Source organism: Lepus europaeus, chromosome 7 (assembly GCF_033115175.1).
Source record: "Lepus europaeus isolate LE1 chromosome 7, mLepTim1.pri, whole genome shotgun sequence".
In the NCBI taxonomy this organism is placed as follows: domain Eukaryota; kingdom Metazoa; phylum Chordata; class Mammalia; order Lagomorpha; family Leporidae; genus Lepus; species Lepus europaeus.
In genome coordinates this window covers 112,857,920-112,876,907 of record NC_084833.1, presented here as the reverse complement: position 1 = coordinate 112,876,907, position 18,988 = coordinate 112,857,920, and the positions used below count along the sequence as shown (strand labels likewise).

Here is an 18,988-nt window from a genome sequence, read left to right as displayed (position 1 = left end):
CACTTATCTCAGGATTTTCCCAGCAGTTAATGTAAACAAATCTTACAGATAAAATTCTTGTAAGATTAGTTTTTGAGTAGATAGTAGTTGTGTGGCTGGTTAGAAAAAAACAGAGGACACTCAGGGACAAAATGTAGTGACTCTGGGCAGGCCACAGCTCGCTGGCACCTCACTAAGAAAGCAAAAAATGGACAACACTATTCAAAATTGTAATATTCACTTATTTAGTGGTGTTTCTATTTAGTGAACTTTTGTAAAGTCTTAAATATGAACAATTACGTTAGCTGAGAATTTCATCGTAGTGTAATATATGTTGACTTATATCTGTCTATCCATCTATTGTCATCATCATCTATTTATTTTTGAGAGCTATTAAAAGGCTGCTAAAAATGTTAACCATCCAGAAAAATGAAGATGGTTAAGTGATGTCTGATGCATAGAACAAATATTGCTATTAAAATGATAGTTGTAACAATTGAGTGGCATTGAAAATATTGTGATTAAATTGTAAATTAAAAGAAAGTATGCAAAACTATATGTATAGTATGACTGTAACAAATTGAAAATATACCGTAAGCATACATTGGAATCATTGGAAAAAGCACACCATAAAATATCAACATTGGTTATGTTAAGGTAAAGGAAATCTGTATCTTTTCTTTTTGGAATATTTATCCTACAAGTTTATAAACCTGTGATGGTACTTTCATAGTGAATATGTCACATGAGATAATGAGATAGGGAATGGGAGACAATATGAGGAAAGAGAGGAAATCCTCTAATTGCTCTATTTGCTCCTTCGTGCTTCTGGAATCTGGGGATTGAGCCACTGGGGATATTATATTAAAAGAAACCAGGTCTGTCAGTACTCTCTAATTTGAAAACATTATAAATTCAGAGTTTCAGGACCAGATTAATAGCAGGGCTATTAGTGTGAAATTTATGTCCTGGGTTCAAGAAAGGAAGGTGTGACATCTTTTCTCTATGCTCTGGCACCTTACGCAAGGAGAGTTTTGGTTTTAGGATCATATTCTTCTTGCCAATAAGCTTTAGAAGACAATTTCTTTACCCATGTTAGATGTGTTTTGCATCAGCTCTTAAATAACGACATCTTGCCTTCTATTGCCTTCTATCTCCTGTTTGGTTTGTACTGTTCTTCCTTTTCTCTCCCACTGCCCAATTACACTTTCTAGGTACTCTGAGTAATTTCTCCTGCTCATCAAACTGAAGGAAGAGAATCATTGAACTTGAGATAATTTGCACATATTTCTGAATCCAACAATTTATTTGTAAGCCATCATGGAGAATGAAATGAAGGAGAAAAGTATTGGTATGTGCATGTGTCTGTGTGTATGTGGGTGGAGAATGGCTTGTAAGGGAAAAGTATGTGTTTAAACACAGTCAGATTTTTCCTTAGCCATCCTATTTTGCACTTGGCATACAAAAACTAGAAATTAGTCCCATCCTTCATTTCTTCTTATTAATACGAGAACATCTTTTAGTAGGCATAGAGGCATAGATGTGTTCATTCTGCCATTGAAGCTGAAGGATAAAATGCAAATATCAGAAAGGGTAGTGATAGTAACACTAAAAATAAATACAAAGCTAATAATAACTTTTACAATTTAGAGTTTGGAGAAAACATCTAGTTTACTCTGCTTTGTAGGATAATTCCTTCTTGTGTTTCCTTGGGTGATGGTTGGGTTCCACTTGAAGAGCTGAGGAGGAAATTCAGTCCGTTTTCAAAAGACTCTCCTTATGATTAGGTGATACCTCTTAGGTTTTTCCTTCCTGGGATTGATGTCAGATCCTCTGTTGACAACAAGTTTGGATGGGGATAAAGTATTGAGTATTGACCGCAAAACGATTTTGTAAATGTATCTTAAGGTAATTTGTCGAGAGGCAAGTTTAGACCAGACACCTGTGCTCTTCAGCAGTGCAAATTTAGTTACTCAGCTAGAAACAAGAAGGTTCAGATCCAAGAGTTTGTGCTTTTCTAGACTACAAAAATATCTTTTAATTCTGTCAGTACATATTTACATAACACATTATTTTAAATCAGAAAAAAAGAAAAACTAACATTTTCTTAAATATTTTTCTGCTTTTTCAAATGTTCCAGCTCTGGCAAAGTCTATTTCTATATTCATTGTATCTGCAATATTTTTGTTGTTACTATATTATCACTCTTTCCTTACACTAACATGAGGCTTAGCTGTTAAATCAACTTTATTAAATGTTTGCAACCAAGTGCCAAATACTGAGTAAATTATTTTGTATTCATTTTGACAGTTAATTTTGGTAAACACTGAATGTGTCATAAGATGTTATTATCCATTTTTCTTTTGAAGGAGATGAAGCTCAAAGAAGTTTAATCGCTTTAGATACCAGAGGAAGTAAATGGTAGGGTCAGATTAGGTTTGGAAGTTATTTTTATATTAACAAAAGTGAGTTCTTCAAGAGATAGTTCTCTATTTATTCATCTTTATATTTATAGCAGGCAAATAGAAAATGAATGTTTGCATGATTAAATTGATTACCATAGGCTGAACTTTATATTCAAATGATGTTTTGGGTTGAAAACGAGTCTTTTTATCTTCCTGTCTATATTTTTGCTGTGATCTTGATCTGGTGCAACTTTATGAGTGGGTCAGCTTTACATACGACCCAGCTCTATGGATTAATTACAACAATGGTCTGGAGAGCTCCTGCTTCTTTTCCCTCTTCATTCTTGCCAATAACTACAAGTATTGAGACTTTTTATCTATGGTATGTCTTTATTTTGGAAAAGTTGAAATATGCAGGAAATGATAAGAGATCAACAATCTAATAAATGATAGTAGTGTGAATAGATCATCAGTATTTTCTCAGAACAAATGTTGAGGACAGCAAAGGGAAATTACTTATATACAGTAGCAACACATTGAGGACTAGCATAATTGGGGTGCAAATGGATAGAAGGAAAAATTGGGGCTTCAAAAATATAACTAAGAATTATCTAGGTTTAACTAGAACTGATTTAATTAATAAAGGCAGATGGTATTAATGCTATTGGATTTTGCCTTTGTGAGATCTAGCTGAGTAGAAATTATTTGTACTGCAATACAGTGGTTATTTCCATCTCCCATGTAATACTTTCCTCTACACACTCTAACTGCTGTATGTGTGTGAGGACATTATAAATATGAATTATGTGCTTTCCTCATTTAAATGTTGAATAATGGAAAAATATTCTTAAATGTAAAAATAAATAAGTGCATGGCACTTATATGCATCTATCTGTGTAGTTGCCTTATTTGCAAACACAATATGACATGGCTGATTTAAAATGAATTTGCCATGTGGTGATGGAGAAGATGGTTCTGAAATATGCCTATTTCCTTGTTAATGAACAAGATTAGGAGCAACCGCATAAATCTGGTAACAAGAATTAAAGAATTCTGCCAACTGGAAAGACCGATTATTCTGCTTCTTCATGGGTCCCATGAAGGCCGAATGTGAGAGATCAGTCAGCACCAGGCCAGATTTCTCATGGTGTCCTTGTCATTCTGTTGCTTGCAGTCACGACCTTAGACAGTAATCCCTGCGTTAGGAAGCTACTCTCAGTTACTTGTGGATTTACATTATGATTATTGCTTTTCTTTTCCAGGCTCACCTGATGCATAAACATGAGGAACCAGAGCTTCGTGACAGAGTTCATCCTGTTGGGAATTCCCCACACTGGAGGGCTGGAGAACCTGCTCTTTGTCCTGTTTCTGGCCTTCTACCTCTTCACCCTACTGGGAAACCTACTCATCTTTTTCACTATTCTTGCTTCCTCCAAACTCCACACCCCCATGTATATCTTCCTGGGGAACTTGTCAGTGTTTGATGTATTTTTCCCTTCAGTGAGTTCCCCCCAAATGATGCTCTACCTAACGGGGCAAAGCCGCACCATCTCCTTCCAAGGCTGTGCCTCCCAGCTTTTCTTTTACCACACCCTGGGTGGCACTGAGTGCTTCCTCTACACCGTGATGGCCTATGACCGCTTTGTGGCCATTTGTCACCCCTAGAGATACCCAGTCATCATGAGCCCCAGGCTGTGTACTGGCCTGACAGTGGGCACTTGGCTGGGGGGCTGTCTCCACGGAAGTGTCCTCACATTTCTCGTCTTTCGGCTACCCTACTGCGGCCCCTGTGAGGTGAACAATTTTTTTCTGTGACATTCCAGTGGTGCTGCCCCTGGCCTGTGCAGATGCTTCCCTTGCACAGATAGTGAGTTTTACTAATGTGGATGTTGTGACTCTAACCTGCTTCTTCCTCATCCTGATTTCCTACAGTCGCATCCTCCTTTCCATACTGAAAATCAGCTCCTCGGCAGGCAGACGCAGAGCCTTTTCCACCTGCAGTGCTCACCTGATTTCAATCCTCTTGTTCTATGGGCCTGTGATGCTCATCTATCTCCGGCCTGTTTCCAGCCCCTGGCTGGATTCTGTCATTCAGGTGTTAAACAATATTGTCACTCCTTCTCTCAACCCTCTGATTTATACCTTGAGAAATAAGGATGTGAAATTAGCTCTGAAGAAGGTGTTAGCTCCAGGGGACCATACTTCTGGTATAAAGGTATAGGGACAATACCTGTCTGAGATCATTTGGGATCCTACAACAGGAGTGTTGCCAAATATTAGTTGAGCAAAATTTCCACTGGGCATTTGTTGGGATTCCTATTGGTCGTGTGAAGGGGCTGGGAGGACGGAGCCACTAATTTATCTCTTCAGAGAAGTTCTTTCAGACTAACCCCTCCTTTTCTTTTTTTTTTTAAATTTTTCAAAACAACACAGTTTTGACTTTCTGTATTTCTGTTTCACACAGTCTGTATTTGCTTGATCCTTGTTTGAGCAATTATCATAAAGCTGCAAATTTCTAGAGGCTGTGAGCTGTATTCTCTCCCTCCCTCCCTCCCTCTTTTCTCCTTTCCCCCTTCCCTCACTTCCTTCCTTTTTTTTTTCTTGTTTTCCACCTTCCTTCCAAAATTTATGCCTTCCTTTATGCTACTATGGTATCTCTCCAGGCATTCAGCAAAGCTAGGTTTTATACTGAACAGGGCATGGAATTTGAAAGTAGCATTATACAGTTTGGAAAATCTAAATTTACACTCAATTTGTAAGTTGTTTGGTTTTAACCACATCTTCCTGTTAAAATTTAATTCATTTTGGAGCTTTATATTGCTTTGGCTTTCAGAGAAATCTGGTGTTGGATTTCATTTTTTGTGTCTCAAATGAGAATATGGACATTAATTTATTTTAGAGGATTGATTTTGTAAATTTGCAGAAGAAAGACTTTTTTTAGGCAACATTTCCTATCTTTTTTATTAAATATTTACTTATTTATTTGAAAGTTAGAGTTACAAACAGAGAGAGAAAGACCCTCCAACCACTGGTTCACTCCCTAAAATGTCCACATTGACTAGGACTGAGACAAATCAAAGCCAGGAACCTGGAGCTCCATCTGGGTCTCCCACATGGGTGGCAGGGGCCCAGATACCTGGATCTTTTCCCATTGCTTTTCTCAGTCCATTTGAAGTGAGCTGAATAGGAAGTGAATAGGAAGCAACTAGGACATAACCAATGTCCACATGGGATGCTGGCCTCACAAGTGGCAGTTTTACCTGCTATGCCACAAAGATGGTCCTGCCAGCATTTTCTATCCACTGCAGGTATACTCCATTCTTGAACATCTCATATATCTATAATTAATTAAAATTAAACCACTATCAATCTTTATTATTCATTTTTTGAATCTTTCAACATTTAAACTTTGACATTTAATCAAATGAACTTCAGGCCAACGACTCATCTATTTATATTCATCTAATCAAATACATAGACTAAGCGATACCATTTAAAATCTGCTTACTTGGCATATTATAGTGTTCTAAGTGCCTTGGACATACTGACTCAATTAACTCATAAAATCTGAGGAGGTTTATATTATGTTTTCCTCTTATAGATTAAGAAATTAAGGGAGAAGTATTTGCACTTAGGCTGTCTGAATCTATAAACTCAGCCTTGCATACAGTATACTGCCTTACAGGAAGTACTGAAGAATTACAAGTTTCATCTAAAGATGGTTGCTGATATATCTTACTTCCCTTATGTCATTTACTGTTCATTATTTTACATTTATTAGCTAAAGCAATCTGAACAGCACTGGGATTACGTAGTCAATCATTGTTCTTGATTACATATGAAAGAATTGAGACACATGTAGGTTAAGGAACTGTGTATAGAAAAATAGTGATGATACTGGGCATAAGTAGGGAAGCACTCTGGGTAACATTCAAAGAAATAAAGAAGAATGAGAAAAACTAACTTCTCTTTTTCGCTCTAATAATATTCATTCAGTCAGTAATTGATTCACTGATTAATTGAAACCTCTCAATCTAATAAGCAGCAGATGGGACAGGACGTAGATAGTATTTGATAAATGATCTATAGAAAGAGATGAAGAGGAAAAATTTTTTTGGGGAACAGCATCTATGTCTCCATGAGTAAAGCATTCATATACAATCATTTAGTTTACTACTATAGTAGATAATCCAGGTTGGATATTCATTTCCTGAAATGCTTGGGATTAGAATTGTTTCAGATTTTGGACTTTTCTGGAGGGGGTTTAAGAATATTTATGTAGACTTGAACATAAAGAGATACATTGGGAATGAAACCTAGCCTAAATAAAAAATTCACCTATGTCTCATATCATTTGATACACATTGAATGAAGGAAATCTTTTTACAATATTTAAATAGTTTTATGCATGAAACAATGATTCATGGTGTGAAATCTTCCACTTGTGCTGTCATGCCAGCCCTCAAAGTGTTTTGGATTTTGGAGTACTTTTGATATCAGATTTTCAGATTAGGAGTACTCAATCTATATCACTATGTTGTCATTCAAGGGCCACCTTATTTCCCTTATTTGCAAAATCTTGGATCCCCTGGGTCAGTTATGGTATTGTATTAGCTACTTGTTGTGATTTGACAAATTACTCCAAAACATAGTAGCTTTAAACAAAATCATTTATTGTCTTGCAAACTTTTTGAGGGGCAAGAATCCTGGAGCAGTTTAGCTGGGCAGTCATAGCTTGAGATCTCTCATGGGGTTGCTGTCAGGCTGTCAGCCAAGGCTGCAGTGCTGACTTAGGATCTGCTTGCAAGATGGCTCAGTATGCGGCTGCTAAGAGGAAGGCTCACTTCCTCACTCCTTTCATTTAGCCACTTACAATGTCCTCTCATCATGGAGGCAGCTTATCTGGGAGTGAGTAATCCAAGATAATCCAAACACTTGTGCTGTCGATTCAGCACTCAAATTGTTTTGGACTTTGGAGTATTTGAATACCTGAAGCTGCAGAGTCTGGTCTCCGAAGTCACACATCATCACTCCTTTATTTTCTTCTTGTTAGAAGTGAGTGACTAGGTCTAGACCACACTCAGTATGGATGAGAGTAAACTCCACTTTTCAAGAGGAATGCTAAAAAAATTGTCATGTGATTCCAGGTGTGACATATATATTTCCACCTTATTAAAACATTTTTTCCTTATTGGAACTCTTCTATCTTTTTAGGGTTATTTCCTATATTAAAGAAATATTTCTTTATATGGTTTTCTTGACTTAGATGGCTGCTGTAATCTTCTCTGCCCTTGTGAGAATCACATATCTTTTAGATTCTTTGTTCAAGTTCTATCAGTGCTGTAAAATCTTCTCTGGACATCTGATTCCACAACGATCCCTTTCATCTATTGACTGCTAGTTCTTATTGATGAAATTAATCACTTTGTGAATAGTGAATGCAAATGATGAGACTTTTTATATTGTCATTTTGGATTGCTACACGATCCATAAATTGTTTTTCAGCATTTTAATCAATGACTGACATAGAACACAAGACAGAACAGTAGCCTGGAAGGGAACATCAAATATTTTTGGTGGTTTACTACTGATATGACATGGTGCTAGCCAAAGAGGGCAGAGTAGTGACCAACATGGATGTGACTGCTGCCCTTACAGAACAGAGAGCAGATGAGAGAAGACACATATGAGACAAATAGTTAACATGTGATGGGGATGAAGTCTTTGAATAAAAATAGGAGGGGTTATGAACACTTAGATTTACCTAAAAGTTCCAGGACCAAGAAAGGATGGAAACTAGAAATCTGGACAAAAGATGAAACTCAGAATATCAAAACCAATGTGCAGATTCTGCTCCTGTAATGTCCACCTGGCTGACTTGAATACTGTTCCTTCTATTATCAGATAGCAGGTCTTCTTACTTGCAGGCAACAATTCTGTTATAAAAATCCTGGATTCACATTCTGAGAGAGAGAACATCTGTTATTAATTAAAGGCTTATAGGAGAAAGGGGCAAATCATAATGAAGCGCAATTCAGAAAGGGATTGGAGAGTTTATGGAGTTGGGGTAATTGAGGAAGAGCTGGGTGAAACAACATGGTATGACAGGAACAGAAGAAAGGGGTGGGGATCCCTTTGAGCACGCTTGTTGACTTATCCTGTTTTCACATACATTCACCATTCAAAGAAGGCTCCTGAAATATGAGCAGAACTATGTTAATCAACATTATAATGAACCATAAGGTAACTCTGTTCAGTGTGGACCTGGACATGCTTCAGTTACATGGTCGGGTGCAGCCGGTTCTGTCCAGTTTTATCAAGGACCTGGAAAGACAGGACAGTACATTTTTTTCTTTTTGCAAGGCAACTATTATGGGATTTCAAGTCACTGTGCAACAGGTAAGCAAATGATTATTTTATTATATGTATTTCTAGTATTATATGTATTTCTAATATGTTAGGCAGTTTTGAGAAGCTTGTTGTTAAGTAAGGGAGGGTGATCCTTTGTAGTCCACAGTTTCTATTTGTTGTCTACTTGTTATTCTGAAATGCATTGAAATGATGTTTTTTAATGAATGCAATGGCATCTTAAGAAATAAATCTAGTGAGTATGATTCTAAAATATTTTAAAATACTGTATCAAGGTAGCCAATGAGTATTCCTGTTTTACAGAAAAAAGAGATCTATTGACAGATACTTCATTCTCTTAAAAACATTATTTCTTTCTAAATTTTTGTTTATTTATTTGAAAGAGAGTGCTAGAGGGAGTCAGAGAAAGAGGGCACTCTCATCCCTTGGTGCACTCCCCAAATGTCCACAAAGGCTTGAGCTGGACTGGTGCCAAAGTCAGGAGTCAGAACTCAATGCAATTCTCCCACAGGAGTGGTGGGAACCCAATCTGAGTCATCACTGCTGCCTCCCAGAGTCTGCATTAGTGGAAGCTGAGCTCAGGAACTGGAGGGGGAATCAAATGCAGATACTCTGATACTGAACACAGCATCTTAACAACTAGGCTAAACATCTGCTCCATAAATATGATATTTTTGAAAGTAAAAAATAAACAATTTCAATGAATGATCTATCTTTCAAACTTGTCTTCCATTTTCCTGATGCCCAAATCTGTACAGGATATCTCTTCTTTGCTCTAATTCACCTCACACAATGGTTTGTTTTTGATTTTTCTGCGATGTAGGTCCTTCTCTAATCTGTGTCATGCTTTATAAATGCTATCCCTAGCCAAACTGGAAAAGGCTACCAATGACTGTTTCTAGATCAGGACTGAGAAAAGCATTTTCCCATACCTGGGATAACTACTCTCCCTTAACCCTATGAAAGGATGGATATAGGTCATAGCTGCCTATGGTCCTGTGCACCAGAGATTTCAGGTTTTCCCCCCCTTAACCATAATCCTTTATGTCTGCTCAGTACAGTCACACATCCCGAGGTCTGTTTTCACCCAAGAGTATTCAGAAATCCTTCTACTCACAATTTTTTTCTTGATTTGCCTACAATTTGATCCATTATTATGCAATTATCAGCTCTTATTTATTAATGTTTGAGAAAGCCAATAAAAAGCACTCAACACTTGCATTTCCCTCCAAACACAGAAATAATTGAGATTAAAAACAAAGGTGTTGGGGTAGTTGTTTAGCCTATCAATAAGAATGCCAATTACGACACCCTTGTCTCACATCAGCGTACTTGGGTTTGATTTCTCTCCATAGCTCCTTACTCCAGCTTCCCTCAAACGTAGACACTGGGAAGTCACAGAGGTAGTTCACGAATTTGGGCTTCTGTTCCCTTCTCTCAAATTTGGTTCCACCCCAGTTCTAGCTATTGTGGGTATTCGGGGAATGAGAGAGTGGATTGGAACACTCTGTCTGTCTCTGTCTGTCTTTCAAATAAATAAAAATAAAAATAAAGTGGTCAAACTACATCAAAATAACAACTTAGTTACTGATGATTATTGAATTAAAGAATGTGGTTTAAGTCTGTGGCTAAATATATATAATTTTTTTCCCAAATGAATACATTTGTATTCCCTTTATTTAGTCTCAAGGATCTCCATAGAGGCCGGTGCCACAGCTCACTAGGCTAATCCTCTGCCTTGTGGCACCGGCACACCGGGTTCTAGTCCTGGTCGGGGCGCCGGATTCTGTCCTGGTTGCCCCTCTTCCAGTCCAGCTCTCTGCTGTGGCCCAGGAAGGCAGTGGAGGATGGCCCAAGTGCTTGGGCCCTGCAGCCACATGGGAGACCAGGAGAAGTACCTGGCTCCTGGCTTCAGATCAACACGGTGCACTGGCCGCAGTGGCCATTGGAGGGTGAACCAATGGCAAAAGGAAGACCTTTCTCTCTGTCTCTCTCTCTCACTGTCTACTCTGCCTGTCCAAAAAAAAAAAAAAAAAAGGACCTCCATAGAGATTTTAATTTAGATTTTTTTTTAAGTCATGTGACAATATGAGTGATGTATCACACCACAACTGACTTTATTTGTTTCTAAACCACATGATAGTATACTAGTTCTACTGTTAGCAAGCAAGCTGGGCATTCAGGTATGCATATATACCTATGCTGTGTTATGAGAAAATAAGAGGCTGTATGTGACCTCAAATTTCAACACAGTGATTAGTGATATTTTAAAGAAAGTATTTCTATTCCAATGAGTTGTGGTTTCAAGGTATTTTGAGATAAAAGATCTGTAGAAGATGCAGAAGATACACTCACCTATTTGCAGATACCTGCACAATGGACCTGGGAAGGACCTTTAAAAACAATGATTAGAAGAATAAATATATAGTTCACAAAAATACCTGTCTGTAGAGTCATTCTACAACATGGTTTGATGTTATGAGGCTTATCATTGATAGGAGAAAGAAGATACGGTACAATCTTATCAAAGTCTCAGAAATTTTACAATCTTTGATGTTAGAGAACCTCAGCAACACTGTGCTAATTGAAAGAATTCAAAAACTGACATATTGTATTATTTTATTTATATCAAATGCCAAGACAAGAGAATTTTAGAGACAAAAAACAAGTTAGAGGTTTCATGGGGAAGAGAATAGGAGTGGGAACCAATTGCAAAGGGGCTCTGGAGATTTGGGAGGAAATGTCTGAATTTTGGCAATGTTCGTATAACTAAATGCACAAAAATTATTAAAATTAACTTTTATATTGAGTGAAATTATGATTTATAAACTATAATCAATCTGTAGAAAAATAGAAAGAAAATAAACTCTGAACAAATGAGTAGTATATCTCTAGTGTTCTAAAGGAAATATCAACTGACAGACATCTCAGCCTGTTGGAGAACATACTGACATTGGGGAGGAAAGTGTGTCCAATGACTGTAGCAGGAGAACACTTGATTACAGTTACCCAGTTCAGGCCGCTTCCTGAGAGAGTATTTTGCTTTGCATGTAAAAGTCTTTTCTATGTTAGCCCATGTATTTCAGTGAATATACTCTTCTATTTGTTTCTCCTTTGTATATGTGTATAAAGACTTCAGTTTATAACATATGCAGATCATAGTTTCATAAATTCTTATATAAAAGAGCTGTACGCTCTTGGCTAATCCTCCGCCTGCGGCGCTGGCACCCCGAGTTCTAGTCCTGGTTGGGGCTCTGGATTCTGTCCTAGTTGCTCCTCTTCCAGTCCAGCTCTCTGCTGTGGCCCGGGAAGTCAGTGGAGGATGGCCCAAGTGCTTGGGCCCTGCACCCGCATGGGAGACTGGGAGGAAGCGCCTGGCTCCTGGCTTCGGATCGGCGCAGCGCGCTAGCCGTGGTGGCCATTTGGGGGGTGAACCAATGGAAAAGGAAGACCTTTCTCTCTGTTTCTCTTTCTCACTGTCTAACTCTGCCTGTCCAAAAATAAAAAAGAAAATAAAAAAAGAGCTGTATGTCCTATGAAGCTGACTAAATCTCACAAATTAATGAACATGAAATTTCTGCAGCAGATATTTGTTAAATGAAAAAACGATCAGAAAAGTTTTGAATCATACATTTTTCCACAATTCACACACTAAGGTGTTTAATCTGTGACTAGTCCAAAATCTTTCTCTCTTGACTAGATGACGATGATGATGTTGACATCTTAAAATGTTTCTAGGTTTTATACCAATAATCTTTTAGGCATCTATAGGCACTAAGAATAAAATACAAATTCAGCATATGGTCCCTCAAATAGAAATAGCCCATATAATGGAAAATGCTGGCAGTTGGAATGCCAGAGATGAATTTCAAAATATCATGCTCAGTGAAAGAAGACAGATGAAAAGAACATACATTTTATGATTCCACTTAAAATAAGTTTATCAAAAGGGCAAATATACAAAAATAGAAAGCAGATTAGGGTTTTTCCTTCGCTTGGAGCCCCCCACATGCTGTTCTGGCTGGAGGTCTTTGACTCTAAAAAATCTTGCTTTTATATCTCAAAAAAAAAAAAAGCAGATTAGTGGTTACCTAGGGCTGGCAGTAAGTACAGGTAAAGACTGTAAATCTGCAGGAAGTTTCTTTCTAAAGGGATGGAAATCTTCAAGATTAGATTGTGCTTATAGCTGTATGTGTTTATAAATGCTGCATATAATCTTTCTGAATATATAGTAATTGAAAATATAATTTAAAATGGGTGCAATTTATGACATTGTTGTAAGATGTGTATAACCCATTAATTTTGTGGACTGATGTGTTTAGCTATCAAGCCAGATTCCTTGGTAGACCAGATCTTGAATCACTGAACTGTTCTGAGATATACCTGGTGTTTAAAAGAAAACCGTTGGTTAAAATGTCTTAGGTTTGATCTCATAGGATCCCCTTTTTAAATTTTCCCTGCAGGAACCACTCCTGCATGTACTCATCCTCTAGAAATATGTTAAGCTGAAACAACTTGTTGGGAGGAAAGCTCCAAGAGGCTTTTTTTTTTCTCCCAAAGAAAAATACTGTTTAGTGCACAAAATTATTAACCTACCTAGGAGTGTTATAAAGCTGTTTGAAACATAAATAAGCAACCTTTGTGAATGCAAATGATGGAAGTGTAATGCTTTTAAAGGCAACAAATAAAGATGAGATGAAAAAAAAAAAAAGAAATCCTTGCCAGTGAACAAAACAATAATAATTTAATTTTGAAAGCAAAAGAAGAAACATAAGACTTAGCATATTTACTTCTAAAAGAAAGAATCAAATATTTATTACATTTAGTTAGAAGTCAGCATAAGTTTTTCCTTTTTTTATTTATTTGACAGGTAGAGTTATAGACAGTGAGAGAGAGAGAGAGAGAGAAAGGTCTTCCCTCCATTGATTCATCCCCCAAATGGTCACTGCCTTCCCAGGCCACAGCAGAGAGCTGGTATGGAAGAAAAGCAGCCAGGACTAGAACTGGCGTCTATATGGGATGCCAGCTCTGCAGGTGGAAGATTAACCAAGTGAGCCACTGCGCTGACCTCTCAGCATAAATTTTTGTTTGTTTGTTTGTTTGTTTTGACAGGCAAAGTTAGACAGTAAGAGAGAGAGAGAGACAGAAAGGTCTTCTTTTTTTCCATTGGTTCACCCCCCAAGTGGCCGCTACAGCTGCCGTGTTGTGGCCAGTGCTGTACCAATCTGAAGCCAGGAGCCAGGTGCTTCTTCCTGGTCTCCCATGTGGATGCAAGGCTCAAGGACCTGGGCCATCCTCCACTGCACTCTCGGGCCACAGCAGAGAGCTGAACTGGAAGAGGAGCAACTGGGACAGAATCCAGTGCCCCAACCAGGACTAGAACCCAGAGTGCCAGCGCCACAGGCTGAGGATTAGCCTAGTGAGCCATAGCGCTGGCCAGCATAAGTTTTAAATGTAGACAGATTAAATTAATATCTGAGCTCTTTGACCTTTGGAATGAACTTTGGTAATTAAATTTTTGAGTTTTATTTTTAACACTAAAAAGTAATATCTGACAAGGATGCAACGATAAAATAAAAGGATTTTAAATTGTTCAGTTTAATTTTTTTCTTGGTAAGTAGTAATTACTAATCAAAACCATAGAGAGGAGAGTCTTTTTTGTATTCACTCTGGCATTAAGAAGGGGAATAATTATAAAAATGTTGCTACAAATTCTTCTTTATTTAATTGATTTTATTTTTAAAACTATATATATAGTAATGATTTATTTTTTGAAAGGCAGAGCCACAGAGGGAGAGGGAGATACAGAGAGAGATCTTCCATCTGCTGGATCACTCCCCAAAAGGCAGTAAATGACCAAGGCAAGGCCAGGCCAAAAACAGGGACCAGGAGCTTCTTCCAGGTGCCCCACATGGATGCTGGGGCCCAAGCACCTGGGCCATCCTGTGCTGCCCTTCCCAGCACATGAGCAGGGAGGTGGACCAAAAGTGGAGCAGCCAAGACAGGAAATGGCACCCATATGGATGCCAGTGCTACAGAAAGCGGCCCCACCACCATGCCACAATTCAGGGCTCCTAAGAATAGTTAAACCTCATTGTAGTACCTACTTCGCATCTTCTGTATTATTTCAAAAGGAATTTAAGAAATAATGTTCTTAGTAGGCCTATGTGCATGTTTCCGTGGACAGTCCAAAGACACAGACCTACCTAATCTTTGTCCATTAGAATACATTTTCTAGGCAGCAGTTAGAAAATGAAAGCAGATACATATTGAGTTCTTAAAATACACATTGAATGAGTTATAGCAACTAGAGCACGTAGGGGAAAATCTCATTAGCAGTCTTATAGGAAAATAAAAGATAATTTTTCATGTAAATATTAAAAGAACTTGTGGAAGTGGTAATGGGGAATTATTAACCTAACTGTTGTAAAAAGTTACAGATCTGTCTGGGTTTGTTTTTTTAACATTGGATGGAGTTACTGCCTCTTTGTGTGGGAAGAAAGGAGGGAAGGGAGGAAGGTCTGCAGCCTAATTGCTCCCTCTGTTCTATACTCCTGAGTCAGGGATCCCTGGGGAATAGGCTCCTAAAGGAAGCCAAGGAGATTTATTCTCTCACTGTGGGGGTGATTCCTGCACTTTCCTTCTGGGCTCAGAGACACTGCTGGGTGGACAGGCAGGAGTGGCTGCGTCTGAGCAAGAAGAGCACCCAGCATTTCTGTCCTTGGAGCCTGGTTCTTCTGTTCCATGTCTCTCCTAAGGGGACAGGGCAGGTGGTGATGGGACCTAGGGTTTCAGCCTCAGTCAGCCATACTTGCCTACAATTTCTAAGCACCTCTTCTCTGGAGCACTTTCCCCTCCTCATCTTCCCAGGGTGATGTGCACTAGAGGAAGGTGGGGAGAATGTGAGAGCTGGCTGTATTTGAGTTTGGACTAATGCCGACCAACTGGACTCCATGGCATTTTCTTAAGGTATTATCTGATTAAGGAAGCTTAGCCTTGAAAACCTCTAGGGCGATGGCGCATCTTCAGCCAAATTGCAGTCAAATTGCTGGAGAGACATTAATTCTGTACTGAAAGATGATGCCTGTTTTAATATTGGTGATTGTTCATGATGCATATTATCTTTCTTTGTATCCACTAGACAATTCTCAGTTGCTCCAGCTGCCAATGGAGAAAATGATTTCATAAATCAATCACATCAATAGGTAACTCCACAACTGCTCCAAATCAACCTAAAATAACTTTGTGGAACAAAAACTCATTAAAATCAGAATATCAGTATCTTGGATAGTTTTTTTTTTAAACCAGGGTATGTAGAAGCAGAGACTACACTAGGTACTTACATGAATTAAAGTGTTCATCCTCATCCGAAGAACATACATTAGGGTACTAATGATAGAGACTCAGGAAGACTTGGAGATTTTTTCCCAAAGTTGTTGGACGTCAGAAATGATGTTTGAACCCTGATAGAATCAACTGTAAGGTTTGCTTGAAGCTCTCTGCCACCTCTAGTGTTATCTGTGTCTTTAATTTTGAGGCAACAGATGGACAAAGAAACGACACACTCAAGGTCACATGTTAATTAGTGTCGGAATAGAGCTGGCTCCTGCTAGGAAGTTCCTGAGAGCATATAGATATTACCAGATTGCAGCAGAATCTATGCAGGCATTTAGTTTTTTGGGAGAAGGTCAGCTTGGTGAGACCATTCTGGGATCTTGCAGGATGAACTAGACTGAAGATGAGGAACCACACACCAATAACCGAGTTTCTCCTGATGGGAATCCCTCACACAGAGGGACTGGAACATGTGCTCTTCATGGTATTTTTGGCCTTCTATCTGCTCAGTCTGCCAGGGAACCTGTTCATACTGCTGGCCATCTTCACATCCTCCAACCTGCACACCCCCATGTACTTCTTCCTGGGAAATCTGTCAGTGCTTGATATCTTTTTCTCTTCAGTGAGTTCCCCCAAAATGATGCTCTGCCTCATGGGGCAAGACTGCACCATCTCCTTCCAGGGCTGTGCCTCCCAGCTGTTCTTTTACCACTTCCTGGGCTGCACCGAGTGCTTTCTCTACACTGTGATGGCCTATGACCGCTTTGCAGCCATCTGCCACCCCCTGCGATACACAGTGATCATGAACCACCAGGTATGTGCCTTCATGACCCTCGGCACGTGGTTGGGGAGCTGCCTGCATGCATCTGTCCTCACATACCTCATCTTTAAGTTACCCTACTGTGGCCCCAACGAGGTGGACAATTTTTTCTGTGATATTCCGGTGGTGCTGACCCTGGCCTGTGCTGACACCTCTCTAGCCCAGACAGTGAGTTTCACCAATGTGGGCATTGTTGCCCTCACATGTTTTCTTCTGATCCTTGCTTCATACACTCGCATTGTCCTCTCCATACTGAAAATCAGCTCCTCGGAAGGCAGGCGCAGAGCCTTCTCAACCTGCAGTGCCCATCTCACTTCCATCCTGTTATTCTATGGACCAGTGGCCCTCATTTATCTCCGCCCTGCCTCCAGTCCTTGGCTGGATTCTGTGGTTCAGGTGTTGAATAATATTGTTACCCCTTCCCTGAATCCTTTGATATATTCCTTGAGAAACAAGGATGTCAAGTTGGCTCTGAGAAAGGCACTGATGCAAGGAGTTCCTACTGGTGAAGAACAGCCTTCATGTTGCTCTCTGTCTCTGTAGTTTTGCCTCACATTTATCTGGAGACAATTAGTGTCTTACCCTGGATATGATTACTAAATGATGTTTGAGACAAACAGGTGAGATCAAGTTGACTCTGGTGTGGTTTATGGCTATGCTCATGTGTTTGTTCAATTTCTAATTCAACAAAACCTTTCTTAAACGTTTCCTTGATACCATGTATAATTCTATGCACTTTACAAATGCTGACATACTTAATTAATATAATAATCTTATTATGTAATTATTATTATTATTCCAGTTTACTGAGGAAGACATTAGTGCACTGAGAGTTAGGGCACTTTTGCTGTGCCACAGAGCTAGGAAGTTGATGAACTAGGACTAAGGCCAGAGGGTTTGGATCTTGTGCTGCTGCTACCTGTTTTCTGAGAATCGTAACATAAATATTGAGTTCTAATGGAAACTTCCTTTCAATTTACATGGGATTCTTCACCATTTTGCCAAAAGACCTTGCAGTTCATTTGATTTTCTCCACATATTTCTGAAATTTTTTATTTAATATTTTGATGGAATACATGTGTTTTAGTCTGATATAAAGAATTATTGGATGGGTGTTCTCTCTGTCTTTTTGTAAATTTGCTTTATTATGCTCTTAAACCTGTATATATGAATTACATTAAATTTGTTCACCTTGTATAAATTAAAAAATTTATAAAGAAAAAAAGTAAAAACTATGCATGAATTTCAAATTTTTATGTGTGCCAAAGTAAATATCTGTTTTTCTCCAGGAACTTTTTGATGTGCCATCATCCTGTTCTACATGTTTCCTTTTTTTTTTTTCCACAGAATGTATAATAAAGCTCTTTGTTATATCAGTGGACATAGTTCTACCTTATTCTTTCATGTGGTTGAAGAAGTCTACTGTACGAAATACTCATACGCTATATGGGCAATTCCTGTTAATGGACATTTTGAGATTGTTCTTGCATTTCTTCATATTAGTGTTTGTGTATGTATTTGTTTTCCTATAGTCTCCTAGACTATTGTATAGAAGGGAAAACTGATTTTATGTTCTTTAAAAAAAAAAGCTTCTGGAATTAAAAGGAAGTGTTGAATTTGACTTTGAATGTAAATACATTGGAAAGATTATGTCTTTTAATATTCTCTTCCTATAGAGAATAGAACCTAAGTGAGGAAAAATTAAAAATAAGAGTTGGGAATAGAAGCAGGTCACAGGCTTATACTATAGGTCCTTCAAATGATTTACAAATTATGCAGTGTCAGAATCACAAGATCAAGATGTAGACACAATACCATATTAATGGGCTGAAGACCAGTATGGGGCTCCCAAGAAGAAGGAACACATAACTGCTTTCCATTACACCACAGTGAGACAATATGATGTATGTCTTCAAGATATCAGAGAAAATTAGCATGCATTTCAATTCAACATGCAATATTTGATAAGATACTTCAGTTCCATCTTATTATCACTTATCTGTAAGGGCTTTTCGTACCCTCACTGTTATTTATTTTTAGGTAAGCTTTCATTTCTGATTAACTGTGTGGTTATTTGGTT

The 18,988-nt window shown here is 38.4% G+C and overlaps 1 protein-coding gene and 1 pseudogene across 1 annotated transcript; both read left to right on the top strand.

Moving 5' to 3' along the window:
• Positions 1-3,665: 3,665 nt before the first annotated feature.
• Positions 3,666-8,884, top strand: LOC133763967 (olfactory receptor 10D3-like; annotated as a pseudogene).
• A 7,607-nt stretch (positions 8,885-16,491) lies between these two features.
• On the top strand, positions 16,492-17,451 carry LOC133763966 (putative olfactory receptor 10D4). Its single transcript, XM_062197641.1, has one exon. It carries the CDS (start codon positions 16,492-16,494, stop codon positions 17,449-17,451), a length of 960 nt encoding a protein of 319 aa, XP_062053625.1.
• The last annotated feature ends 1,537 nt before the right edge of the window (positions 17,452-18,988 follow it).

Bases quoted from the DNA above. Each gene is read 5' to 3' on its own strand.
- LOC133763966 (XM_062197641.1), top strand. From the start codon at position 16,492: ATGAGGAACCACACACCAATAACCGAGTTTCTCCTGATGGGAATCCCT.